Below are 13,169 nucleotides of genomic sequence, written 5' to 3'. Positions count from 1 at the left end.
TGCCTCGCGTTCGGAATTCGCCTGGAACCTGATGGAAAACCTTCATTTGTGCTTCAAAGCACTCGCAGCAGATCCGAGGAGCCGGAGCTGGCACCGGGATGTATCCGGAGCCCCGTTTGCAGCACATTCCAGCCCCGCAGCTCCTGCCCATCGCCGTGTGACTCCTCGGGGTCAATGGTGCCTTTCAGCCCAGCGCTGTGACCCCCCCCAGAGCTGTTTTCTCCTCCAGGCCGCACGCTAAAGCCAACGGTGGTGATTCCCTGGCAAAATCTCCAATGGGAACGGCCCTGTCCATGGTTGCCATCGGCCTCCCAAAGCCTCCAGTGTTGCATTTGGACTCCGCAACCCCCAGATGTGGGCATCCCAAGAGTGGTACCCACCAATGCCAGCCTGGGGCTGGTGCCGAATCGCCGCCGCGCTCTCCCAGGGCATCCCAGGCTCCATCCAAGTGATGATACAGCCATGCCAGGAGCCAGGATCTAGGACGGGAGCTCCTCAGCTGGGGTCTTCCCTCCTTTTGGGTGTCCAAGTGGGAATCAGGGGCTGGGTGAAGCCAAGCACTGGCTCTGCCTGGTTTTGACACCTATTCCATGAGCTGTCATGGGAGGGAGGCACATGGACGGGATGATTCCCACCAGGGTCTTCCATTGAGGAACGCTCGTGCAGTCGGGATCATGCAGTGCCATGGGTCTGTCCATCCAGGCCTCGGGCTCTGCGGGTGCTGGGATCTGTCCCCCCGGAGCACAGGGATTTGCTGGTAGAGCCCCCGGCACCAGCAGTGCTGGCGAAAGGAGAGCAGCTATTAATAACCCTGCGCAGCCAGGGGAGGAAAATGGAATTCCGTAATGGAAGCGGCTCCGAGAGAACAATTCAGGGAATAAAACGTTCGCGGAAAAGGGGGGGAAGGAGCCGAGCCCAGCCCCCCCCGCGCAGCCCTGCAGCTCGGCTCTGCCGTTCCCCCCCGGGGCTGCCGATGGGGTGAAGCCCCCCAGGCTCCGGACTCAGCCCTGATGGGGGGGGGGCTCCGGTTGCAATGGGGGGGTCCGGGGTCCGCCCGCGGGGCACGGCAGGGGGTGATGGCTCCGGGGGTCCGGGACACAGAGTATGCCCCCCCCCCCCCCGGGACACTGGGAGGGCCCCGGAGACCCGCGGTGCCCCGGGAGGGGGAAACGGGGCGGGGGGGGCGGCACCGGAGCGTGGGGGGGGAGGGGCTGGCGGCCGCCCGGTGCCCACGTGGTTTCTCGGTGTCTCCGGAGCGGAAGAAACGGCGGAACGGAAAGGAACGGGCGGCCGGGGCTGCGGCAGGGGCGAGACCGGCACCGGCACCGAGACCCGCCGGGGCGGGGATCGAGCCGCATCCCGGCGGCCGCCGCCGCAGCATCATCGCATCGCATCGCATCGCCGGTGAGTGCGGGGCCTGGGCCGGGGCCGGCGGGGGGGAAACCGGGCCCGGGAACCGGACCGACACCGCCACACCCGGACCCGCCTCCCCCCGCCCCATCGCGCCCCCAGACCCATCGCCCATCAGGCTTCATCCCAGCTCCATCCCGGCTCCATCCTCGGCTCCATCCCGATTCCATCCCGGTTCCATCTTCGGATTCATCCCAGTTCCATCCCCGGCTCCATCCTGGGCCCCTCCCGCACCTCCAGTCCTGGTCCCCGCCCGGCGACCCCCGGGCTGGGCTCCGGATGGGGTGCGCAGCCCCGGGCCGGGTCTCTCCGAGACACTGGGGCCGCCGCAGGCCAAACCCCTCCCCTTTCCCCCGCCATCCGGTGCCCGGGACCCCCGCCAGGGCTGACCCCCACTCTGCCGGGGTCGGGGAGCCGCGGTCCCGGCCCCCTTCGCACTCCGCTTCGCAGCCTGTTTGCGCTCACTCGGAGCCATGGCGGTGGCATCGCACCCCCAATCCCCCCCCAGCACCGGGAGGGGACAGCAATGAGGAGGGGGCTTGGCGCGGTTCCGGGGCTGGAGCTCGGTCCTCACAGACCCCCAGAGTGGGGCTGTGCTGGGGACACGGTGCCGATCCCCCTACTGCCATCTGGGTGCCAGCGACCCGCTGCCCGGCACAGCCCGCGCCCATCACCATTGCCTCCACAAACCCCCCCCCAGCATCCCGGTGAGCTGCAGCCCCGTTTTCTCTCTCTTTAAAGGTATTTGTAGGCCTCGAGAGGGGAGCGACCGCTGGGACCGTGGAGGGAGCATCGTAGCTGGCGCGGTGCCGCGGGGACCTTGGCCGTTGCCCCTGGAGCCTAATGACGGAGCCGCCGCGCTCTGCTGCCCCCGTCGCGGCTCCCTGCCCGCGCTGCTGACGCCTGGGACACGCGTGGCCGCGCCGCAGCCCTGCCCAGCCCGCACCGCCTCGCCCCGCGCCCGGGGCCCGCTGCCAGGCACGTGTCACGGCGGGACACGGGGGGGGGGAAACTGAGGCACGGGACCGGGCCATGCACCGGGGGCCAGGCTGTGGGTGCAGAGCTGCTGCCGGGCCCTGTGTATCGGGAAGGGAGGGGGTCCCATCCGCAGCCAGCACCGGGGGTGCCCCTCTGCGTGGTGCCCCCAGGCAGGGGTCTGGGCAGCCACAACCCCTGCAATGCAGGACTGATGGGGTCTTGCATTAAGAGGTCCCCAAGGGCTTGGGGAATCTCATCTTGGCTGCCTCAGTTTCCCCAAGGGGATGGTCATGGTGCCCTCCCTGCCCGAGCAGGGGGGTCCACTTCATTGTGGATTTAAGGCCCTCACAAGAGGGGACAAAGGAGGGGGCACAGAGCCGGGGGGGTTGTCCCTGTTTGCTTGTCCCAGTGGAGGCTCTGACTGCCCGGCACTGGCTGTGGGGTAGTGGGGGGTCTGTGCTCCCCTTGCCTGGGGCAGAGGGGGCCGGGCTGTCCCCCCCCCGTCACCCTGCGGATGTCACCTCCCTCTCCCGGCTTTCTGCTATGAATTATTTGTGTGGTGACGGCTCCTGCCTGAGCCGGCCAGGCCGCGCCGGAGCAGCAGCCACCGCGGTGCCCATGGGGTGCCCATCAGCACAGGGGCCGGTGCAGGAGCCCCGGTGCTGGGGCTCGCACTCATGGGACCCATTTTCCCCACCAAGCAGCCAAGGAGCCACAGCAGAGCCGGTGGCAGCCACTTTCCAGAGCCTCAACCACCCAAACGCCCTGACCAGGGACACATCCTGCAGGGGTGGATGGCCAGGGTCACATCCCCCCGGCATCACCCAGAATCCTTGACCAGGGGACGCATCCTGGCCATGGGCAGGATGAGGTCCCCGGGGCCGGCTCCGGGGCTGTGCGGGGAGGCTGGCGGTGGCTCCCGGTATATAGGGCACAGCAGAGGCTGCTGCCGCCGAGGCGTGGGAGCGCGGGAAGCAGCTCGCGTGCGGCACGGGGCGGGAGGAACCGGCTCCCGGTGCTATTCCTGGTGCTTGCTCCCAGGGGGGTGCGCGGAAGTCACCGCGTCCCCCCCGGTGCCAGGCTGGGGATGCTCCCTGCCGCCCCGGCTCCCACCTTCGTGATGGTTCCTCCTGCAGGGGATGCCGGGATACTGCCCCCCCCCTTGTCCCATCCTCAGGGGATGCTGTGGGGTTGGAGCTGGCGCTGGTGGCGGCTTCCAGGACCAACCTTCCTCCATCACCCTTGGCTGCTGGGACAGGTCGAGCTCCTCAAGAGCCCCACTCCATAGAATCATGGAATGGTTTGTGTTGGAAGGAAGCTTAAAGCTCCTCCAGCTCCAACCCCTGCCACAGGCATGGACGCCTTCCACTGGAGCAGCTTGCTCCAAGCCCCTGTGTCCAACCTGGCCTTGAACACTGCCAGGGATGGGGCAGCCACAGCTTCTCTGGGCACCCTGGGCCAGCGCCTCAGCACCCTCACAGGAAAGAGCTTCTGCCTTATGTCCAACCGGAGCCATCCAGAGCTCAAGCATCCGGAGCCCCCACAGCCCAGACTTTCTCTGGGGGCTTTGTGCTGCTCCCATCCGTACCCATCGCTGCCATGGGGTCACCAGCAGCCGTCTCTCCGTTCCCCCATCCCACCCCAGGCAGGACATGGACTCCATGTTCGAGGACGACATCAGCATCCTGACGCAGGACGCGCTGGGGCAGGACGAGGACTGGCTCGACAGCCCCAACACCGACCTCTCGGGAGAGATGTGCTCGGCCTCCCACTTCGCCCTCATCACCGCCTATGACGACATCAAGAACCGGCTGACGGGGCTGGAGAGGGAGAACTCCACGCTCAAGCGCCGGCTCAAGATGTACGAGGTCAAGGTGAGGGGCACAGGGGGCTCAGGGTGGGCTGGGGCCCGGGGGTCCCCGCTGATGCCCTGCCCCATGGCTGCAGTACCCGCTGATCGGGGAGTTCGGTGAGGAACGCATCTTCTCCCTCTACGAGGCCAAGGAGACGTCGCTGCTCAAGAGCGAGAAGGCGTCGCTGCAGCAGCAGCTCAACCAGTTCCAGCACGAGGTGAGTGGGGCTGGGGAACATGGGAGGGTCCCCGAGCTGCCCCCCAACCCACGGCTCCCCCCTTGCGCAGCTGCAGAAGAGCAAAGAGCGTGAGGAGCAGCTGGAGGAGATGATCCAGGCCTATGAGAAACTGTGCGTGGAGAAGGCTGACCTGGAGACGGAGCTGCGAGAGATGGTGCGTGCCGGTGGGACACTTCGGGGTCCCCTCCCCCTGGCACCAGCTGGGCAGATCCCATAGGGATGCTGGTGCCACCAGCAAGGCTGGGGGGGCTGTGGCTGCTCACCCCCATTATGGCCACATTGGGGGTTCAGTGATGCGCTTTGCTTGGATTTATTCATGTCCCTCCCCACTCCCGCTCTGCCACGGGGTGCTCCCAGCTCCAACGTGGTGTCCCTGTTGTGGGCATCCCCAGCATCCTGCATCCCATCCAGCACCGGGGGGCTGGCCACATGCTAGGGACAGATCCCACATCGCTGTGCCACGACACCCACCAGCTCCATGGGGACCCTAAGCACTGGGTCTGCCAGGGTGGGGGGGACAGGATGGCCCCTGGGATGGGTACAGTGTTGGGGGGGGTTCATCCCTTTCCCCCTCCCCATGCAGCGGGCGCTGGTGGACACTCACCTGAGCCGCATCCGGAGCCTGGAGCAGCAGCTACGGCAGCGCGATGGCAGCACCTTCCCGGGGCTGGGCACCCCGATACCGGGACAGGAGGTGCCTTTCATCACCCTGCACCCCAACCCCAGCCTGACCCACGGTGAGACCCCCCCCGAGACCCGCCGAGCCCCCCCCATGGCTCCGTGCCGGGACTGAGCCATGCCCTGCCCGCAGTGCTGGAGCGTGCCGGGGGCTGGCAGAGCCGGGGGCTGGAAGCTGAGCTGGAAGCAGCGCGCCAGGAGACCCAAAGGGCCCAGCACCGCGAGGAGCATCTCAAGGCCGAGTGCGAGCGGCTGCAGGCGGAGCTGAAGCACCTGCAGGACACGCGGGAGCAGGTTCGGAGCAGGGACCGGTCATGCGGGACCTCCCCCCATCCCTAGGGATGCGGGTCCGGGTGCCAATGGGATGTCTGCTCTCCCCCCAGGACCAGTCAGAGCGGGACATGGCCTGGGTGAAGAAGGTGGGCGATGACCAGTAAGTACTGGGGTGAGGGTTGGGCTGCAGTGGGGGGTCCCCACCTTGGCAGAGAGGGTTTGGTGGCATTTGGGACTCTGCTTTACACCCGGGGTGTCCGGGGGGGACAGGACCTCCCTTTGGGCAGGATCCCTGGGGGCTTCCCCATATTGAAGTGCTGCAGGGGGGGACCCAGCACCCCAAAAGCACCCTCTGCGCCGCGGGAGTTTGAGCTGGGTGGCACCGGCTCGGTGCCTGTGCTGCTGCCTCCAGAGGGCACTGATGGCTTGTGGCTGCCGCAGAGCAGCCGTCACCGCAGAGCACCGCGCCGTGCCACCCGTGCCATGCATCCATGGCTGCGGGACACCGCGCCAGGAGCATGTCCAGGCTCCTTGGAGCCACCGTCCACCCCTTCCCTGCACCAAACCCTGCTCTCATGTTCCTTTTTGCGCTGGTACCTGCGTGCGGAGCCATGGTGGTGCTGGGCATCCTTCCTCTGGTCCTCATACCGCATCCTGTCCCCCTCCTCGCTGCATCCATGAGCTCCTGGAGCTCCATCAGGGCAAACCCCGGTGCTGGGACACCTCGGAATGAGGGATTGGGCAAAGATACCCCCAAATCTGGGGATGACTGATGTGGCACGGCTGACCCAGGGCTGCTTCCCATGGCTGGACCCCATAACTCTCCCCAGCAGCTCCGATTCGGGAACTTTCCTAACAGCAGCCTCCTGTAACCTGTGCAATGAGGCGGCGTTCCCGTTATCCCGCTATCGGCCGGGATGCAGGAGCGGGAATTCACACCCCGCGCTGCACCGCATCTCCTCGGGGCACGTCGGGGCCGCTGCCCCGGGGCCGCCAGCCCGTGCCGAGCTGTGGACAGATCCAAGCTGACGCGCGGGGCCGGGGCTGGGTGCTTGGGGGGGGTCCCCCCTCCTTTTTCCCGACGTGTCGGATGCTTTTGCCGTTTCCCGTCTTGCCGGGGCTCAGGGCGCTGCAGGCACTGAAGCACCCGCGCTGCCCGGGCGGCTGCAGCCCCGTCTCTGCCGCACACCCCGCGGGTGTCCCCCGTTCACCCTCCCCACGTTGCTCCCCTTCATTCACTTTATTTCCCAGCCGGGAACGCTGAGCTCTCCCTCTCCCGCACTCCCTCATCCCATGCTCCCCATCCCACCCCATCAGCCCCCACCAGCAACTCAAACTCCCAACGCGCACATGAACCCCTCCCAAACCCACCTCGGGTTTCAGCCTCACTTCCCCAGCTCGGCGTGGGGAAACTGAGGCACGGTGAGCCCCGTGCCCGGCACCCCTAAGCCGGGGGGCACCTTCCCCCCTCCCCGGGCATGGCCTTTCCCTCCCCAGCCTGGTGTTTTCTTGTAAATACGGCTCTTTTTTGTAACCCGCTCCTCTCCACCGCTTCTTTTTGGGTGTGAAAAACGCTTTATCGGCGCTTTCCATCTCCGGGTGACTTTTCTGGGTGGCTTTTGCTGAATTACTCAGCGCGCCGCCGCTGAGCGGGGCGGGGGTCCCTCGGCCCCTCTTTATTTTGGGTTATTTTGGGTTTTTTATTTTTCACGGTTTTGCCCTTTTTTGGGGGTGTCTTTCTGAGGTGCTGGAGAGCTGCAGCACCAGGGGATGCTTTGCAGGATGGAGCGCTAGGATATTGATACCCAGGGGGATGCAGTGCTGAGTGCTGGGGGTGATGGGTGCAGGTGGGTCGGACCCCTACCCTCATCCCTGTTTCTGACACCGTTTTGGTGGGGTTTTATGGGTTTTAATGATTCTGGTGCCTTTGCCAAAGGTGCCACCACGCTCAGCACCTCCTTTGCCAATGATGCTGCGCTGAAGCATCCTCATCCACTTCTTCCCAACCCTGAAGGGGGGGGGCGAGCAGCTGCTGGGGTCATGGCGGGGCCCCCCCAGCTCCGTGATAGTGGCACCTACATCTGCTGTTCCTGCTTGCATTCCAGTCTTCACCCACCTCTTGTCTACCAGGCGGGACTCTCTTGAGGTCACCCCAAGATCTTCCGCCCCTCCTGGTGCTTTGAGTGGGGGGCACATTGCACCCCTGTCCCCCGGTTATCCTCAGCCCCTCACTTTGGTGGTCCCAGCTTGGGATGGGGTCTCAGCTCTCCATAGCATCTCTGGCTGGGTGATAAGGAGGGAACACGGTTGTCGTGCCATGGAGCCAGGCGGTCCCATGGGATCCAGCCATTCCCACCGGAGCAGCGATGCTCGTTTTGGCACCGGGTTTTCGGTGGCTCTTTTGTTCTCACGGCTTATCTGCAGTTGCGTATCAAACCCACAGTTTGCCTTGAAACAGCGCCTTTATTGGGGGGGGGAACACCGAGACCCCCCCAAGCTCCCCTTTGCTGGCCTCAAGCCACCCAAAACCCCTCGTGGACCCCCTTGGCTGCAGGGGGGGGCCATGGGACAGGTCCCTGCCCTCGCAGGGTGAGGGGCCGGGGGCTGCTTACACCAACACCACCCCCCCCGGCACTTCTCGCTCCTCCGCCCCAGCGCTGCGGTTTTGGTGCTTCCTCCCTGCGCCTCAGCGTGACTTGAGGGGAGCTGGGGGGGGCCAAACCCAGCCCTGGGGCTGGGGGAGATGGGACCCCCCCGGCTGTGGGGAGCAGCCGCAGCCTCTGCAGCAGGGCCCTGGCTCAGAGCCGGGTGCCCACGATGGGCGGCAGGGGGGAAACTGAGGCACGAGAGGTGGGAGCCGGCAGAGGTGCAGGTTGGGGGGGTCTGGGGACAGTGGGGACCCGGCTCAGGACACAGCTTCCTCGTTCTCATTTGCTTTTGGTTTTCTTTCTTTCTCTGGGTCTGTTTCTCTCTTTTTTTTTTCTTTTTCCTTCTATTTCTCTCCTTTTTTCTTATTTTTCTTTTTTCTTTTTGTTTTTTATAATTATTTTTCTTTTTTCTTCTGATTTCTTTTTTCTTTTTCTTTTTTCTTGTTCTTTTATCTTTTCATTTTCTTCTTTTTCTTTTTTCTCCTTTTTTCTCCATTTTTCTTCTTTTTTCTTCTTTTTATTTTGCTTCTTTTTTCTTTTTCTTTTTTCTTTTCTATAATTATTTTTCTTCTTATTTTTTCTTTTTCTTTTTATCTTTCAAATTTATTTTCTTTTTCTTCTTTTTTCTCTCCTTTTTTCTACATTTTTCTCCTTTTTTTCTTCTTTTTCTTCTTTTTTCTTCTTTTTCTTTTGGTTTTCCTTCTTTTTCTGTTGTTTTTTCCTTTTTTCCCCTTATTTTGTGATTGGTTTTATTTCCATTTCCTTTTTGTTCTTTCCTTTTTCTTCTTTTTCTGATTTTCTTTTTCTTCTTTCCCTTTTCCTCTCCCCCCCCCGCCCCCAAGTGCGATGCCGGGGGGCGCGGGCAGGGGTAGACCTGTCAGCTGCTGTTACAAGCAGCATCTCCCGGGTCCGGGGGTGTCACAACAGCTCAGTTCTCCCCTCGGTGCGGATGCTCTGAGCCCCCCCGGCCCGCGGGGCCTTCGCGTCACCGCAGAGAAGGCGGCTTTGAAAAGTGACACCCAACTTGGGGAAGGATTTAATGCCTCTGTCAGGGCCCCCGCGAGCGGCGGGGGGGGCGGGCGCGGCTCCCACCTCCCTCCGGTTGCACCCGATGCGCGGCCACAGCTTTCCCCTTCGGAGTGACAAACCCGAACGCGGGTTTCGGGTGCCCCCCGTGGGGAACCTGGGGCTGCTTCGCCCTCAGTGATGCTTCGTCCTCGCCGCAGGGTGAACCTGGCGCTGGCCTACACGGAGCTGACGGAGGAGCTGTGCCGCCTGCGGAACCTCAGCTCCCTGCAGAGCCAGATCCTCCGTGCCCTGCTGCAGGAGAAGAGCCTCAATGGTGGTAAGGGGGGGACACTGGGGGCTGGCACCCCATAGCCAGGCAGGGCTGGGGGGCAAATAATGGGGAGACCGTGCTGGAGGCCCTTGTCCTCCGGCTGGTGATAAGCTCTTGCATGTGTTCATCCTGTGGAGCATCCCTCCCTGGACCATCCTTCCCCAAAAGCATCCATCTCCAAGACCATCCATCCATATGGGCAACCTGGTCTTGTTGAACGTGTTCCTGGCTCATTGCAGGGGGAATGGGCTTGATGAGCTTTGAAGGGCCCTTCCAACACAAGCTATTTTATTTACATCGGATATTAGGAACAATTCATTCCCCAGAGGGTGCTCAGGCATTGGAACAGGCTGCCCAGGGCAGTGCTGGAGTCAGTGTCCCTGCAAGTGTTCACACACAGTGGAGACGAGGTCTCAGTGCTATGGGTTAGCGGTGGCCTTGGCAGTGCTGAGAATGGTTGGACTGGATGAGCTGAAAGGGCTTTTCCAACCTGGTTGATTCCATGATTCTATTCCTGGGACCATCCATCCCAGAGAACATCTGTGCCTGGGCCCATCCATCCCAGGGAGCAGCCCTCCCGCCGGGGGTCCCCACGGCCCCATCCCCTATCCATCCATCCCGGATTCACACGGGGGACATGGGATGCTTTCCGTGCCTCCAGCCTGACGTGAGGGTGTTTTCTCTGCTCTCCCTCCCGCAGGCCAGCGCCACTCCCCGCTATCCCAGTGCCATTCCCCAGCCCCGCAGCGCCGCTCGCCCGCCCCGCAGTGCTCCTCGCCCGCCCCTCCGGGGCGCCCTCCCGCACCCCAGTGCCAGTCCCCAGCGCGGCAGCGGCGCTCGCCGGGCCCCCCCAGCCAGTCCCCGGCCCAACAGCGCCGCTCGCCAGCCCCCGGCCCCTGCCAGTCCCCTGCCCAGCAGCGCCGGTCCCCGGTGCCCCCGTCCAGCCAGTCCCCTGCCCAGCAGCGCCGGTCACCGGTGCCCCCACCGTGCCCATCACCGGCTTCAGCATCACCGCACCGCCTGCCCGGCGAGAGGATGGAGCTGGGCTACGCCAAACCCTCCAGCCGGCACATCAAGGCCGGCTTCCAGGGCCGCCGGAGCTACTCGGAGGTGAGCAACGTGGCTCTGTACCAGCAGAGCCGCTCGCTCTGGCTCCAGCCCGAAGCCTCGACGCTCCCCAAGCACCGACCCTATGGCGAGGTGTACTTGGGGGGTGCCGGGGCCCCCCTGAGCGCCCATGAGCCCTTCGAGGAGCACGTCCGCTTCGAGAAGCAGTCATCGGATGAGGAGGATTGGGCACTCCCCAGCCCGCCCAGCCCCGAGGCCGGGGCCATTCGCTGCGCATCCTTCTGTGCCGGCTTCCCCAGCCCCGATGCGGACGCCGCTCACCGGACGGCCGCTGCCTATGCCCGGGCAGAGCACGCTCAGTCCTGGCCCTCCATTAATGTAAGTGGGGACCCCCAGCACCCCGGGATGGGTTGGTGGGGTGGTGGGGGCAAAGGAGCCCCACTGACGCACAGGCAGGGTGGTTGCTGCATGGAGTGCATCAGTTTCTCCCTTTCTGCACCCAGCAGTGGGTGTTGGGGAGGAGCTGGGGGGATATGGAAGCTGTGGCAGAAATCAACCGTAACCCGGGCTGGATCAGAAGGAGCATAACCAGGAGGTCCTAGGAGATGATCCTGCCCCTCTGCTCTCGTGAGACCTCACTGTGTGCAGTTCTGGTGTCCTCAACATGAGGACATGGAGCTGTTGGAGCAAGTCCAGAGGAGGCCACAAGGATGCTCAGGGGCTGGAGCAGCTCCCGTATGGAGACAGGCTGAGAACATTGGGGCTGTTCAGCCTGGAGAAGGGAAGCTGCGTGGAGACCTCAGAACAGCTTCCAGTGTCCGAAGGGGGCTACAAGGATGCTGTAGAGGGGCTCTTCATCAGGGACTGGAGTGATAGGACAAGGGGTAACAGGTTCAAACTGAAACAGGGGAAGTTCAGGTTAGATCTAAGGAGGAAGTTCTTTACTGTGAGGGTGCTGAGGCGCTGGCACAGGGTGCCCAGAGAAGCTGTGGCTGCCCCATCCCTGGCAGTGTTCAAGGCCAGGTTGGACACAGGGGCTTGGAGCAAGCTGCTCCAGTGAAAGGTGCCCCTGCCCGGGGCAGGGGTTGGAGCTGGAGGAGCTTTAAGGTCCCTTCAACCCAAACCACTCTGGGATTCTATGACATGACCCCCATGGGGAGCAGGCCATGCTCAGCACCTCGCTCTGCCCCACAGCTGCTGCTGGAGACAGTGGACTCAGAGGTGCGGAGCTGCCCGCTGTGCCAGCTCGCCTTCCCCATCGGCTACCCGGATGATGCCCTGGTGAAGCACATCGACTCGCACCTCGAGAACAGCAAGATCTGAGCCTTCCCCCCCCAGCCCCTGCTCCCCGACCTTTGGATGCTGCATGAAAACACACGAGGAGCGACACGGCTCCCCAAATACCTCCAAGTCTTCAGTAGCTACACAAAGACTGAGACCCCCCAACCCTGGAGCCCACCCGCCCTCCATAGGGGGGCTCCTTCGCTCCCACTTTGCCCCATCCCTGCATCCACGCCGGGTCCGGATGCTCGAGTTGGGGCAGCAGGATAACGCCATCCCGAGGGAACCCGACTGCACCCTTGGGTGCTGCTGCTTGATCTCAGGGAGGATTTGAGGGGCCAGGTCCTGGATCTGGCCCCCAGGAAGCAGGTGAAGGGCTGCCCATTCCCCGGGTCAGAGTTGGGTTTGGGGGGTTGAGAAGGGGGCAGCTGCTTTTTCTTGGTCCCCCTCACCTCATCTCACTGGTTCAAGCATCTTTCCCATTAAAAGCCCCCCCTTCCTCCCCATTTCTCCCCGCTCCCCACAATGATGCTGCTGAGAAACAAGCCCCAAGGTGCAGCATGGACCCCCCACACCACTGCACTGGGCTCTGGGGGCTCTCCCTGACCATGACACCCACCCCACCAGCCCCCCCGCTTTAACCCAGGGGTGCTGCTGACCCTAAGTCCCCCCCACCCTGTCCCCCCATGTCCCCCCACGTTCAATCTACCTCAAAGCTGCCGGGATTGGGGGGGTCCACAGCGCCATCCCCCCCAGCCGAGCTGCTCCACGATGCATGTCCCCCCCCCCATACCCTCCTCGTGCACCACCGGGGGCTCGGCTGGGTGCAGCCCCCTTCCACCGCACCGGGACCCCCCAGGAAAGGGACCCACACCCCCAGTGCCACCAACTCCAATAAACCCTTTCCAGTGCCCAAAATGCCATGGAGGGGCTGAAGCTGTCTCCTCTCTTTGGGTCCCATGGGGTGGAATGGGGGGGGCTGAGCTGTGGGTGCCACCCAGGGATGGGGATAGGATGGGGGCCCGATGCCAGGATGGTGGCATTGCGGCTGTTGGGCTTCACGCCTCCATCACCTGCTTGTACCAGCATCATTAGGGCTGATGCTTTTCCTAAAGGTGCAAAGGTGGGAGGCACCCCACAGGGCCCGGGGTCCTGGTAGGGTTGGTGGCTGGGATGGGATCCTCCTGGTTATCCTGTGGGAAGGGTCTGTTCCATGCACAGGGAAGCCCCATCTCTCACACCATGGGTACCACTGCTCCAGCAGCGCTGCTGGAATCCACTCCTCTGTGTTACTGCAGGGCCTACAGCATCCTTGCCTGTGCCTGAGGGTTTGGGGGGGTGTCCCTGGCTGGCTTTGCACCCAGTGGGGATGCGGGTGTGATGAGACACCCTTAAACTCAGCT

The 13,169-nt window shown here is 63.6% G+C and overlaps 1 protein-coding gene across 1 annotated transcript; it reads left to right on the top strand.

The window, feature by feature from the left end:
* Positions 1-2,304: 2,304 nt before the first annotated feature.
* TBKBP1 (TBK1 binding protein 1) lies at positions 2,305-11,808 on the top strand (the record flags this gene model as incomplete). The annotated part of the gene is made up of 10 exons (XM_080633643.1): positions 2,305-2,392; positions 4,038-4,262; positions 4,336-4,458; positions 4,529-4,633; positions 5,063-5,216; positions 5,291-5,451; positions 5,541-5,590; positions 9,305-9,423; positions 10,118-10,863; positions 11,680-11,808. Exons 2-10 carry the CDS (start codon positions 4,041-4,043, stop codon positions 11,806-11,808), a joined length of 1,809 nt encoding a protein of 602 aa, XP_080489769.1. The 5' UTR covers positions 2,305-2,392; positions 4,038-4,040.
* Between the last annotated feature and the right edge of the window lie 1,361 nt (positions 11,809-13,169).

Source organism: Psittacula echo, assembly GCF_963264785.1.
Source record: "Psittacula echo genome assembly, chromosome: 23".
In the NCBI taxonomy this organism is placed as follows: domain Eukaryota; kingdom Metazoa; phylum Chordata; class Aves; order Psittaciformes; family Psittacidae; genus Psittacula; species Psittacula echo.
Note: the sequence above shows the minus strand (reverse complement) of the source record. Positions and strands in the feature narration are given on the sequence as shown.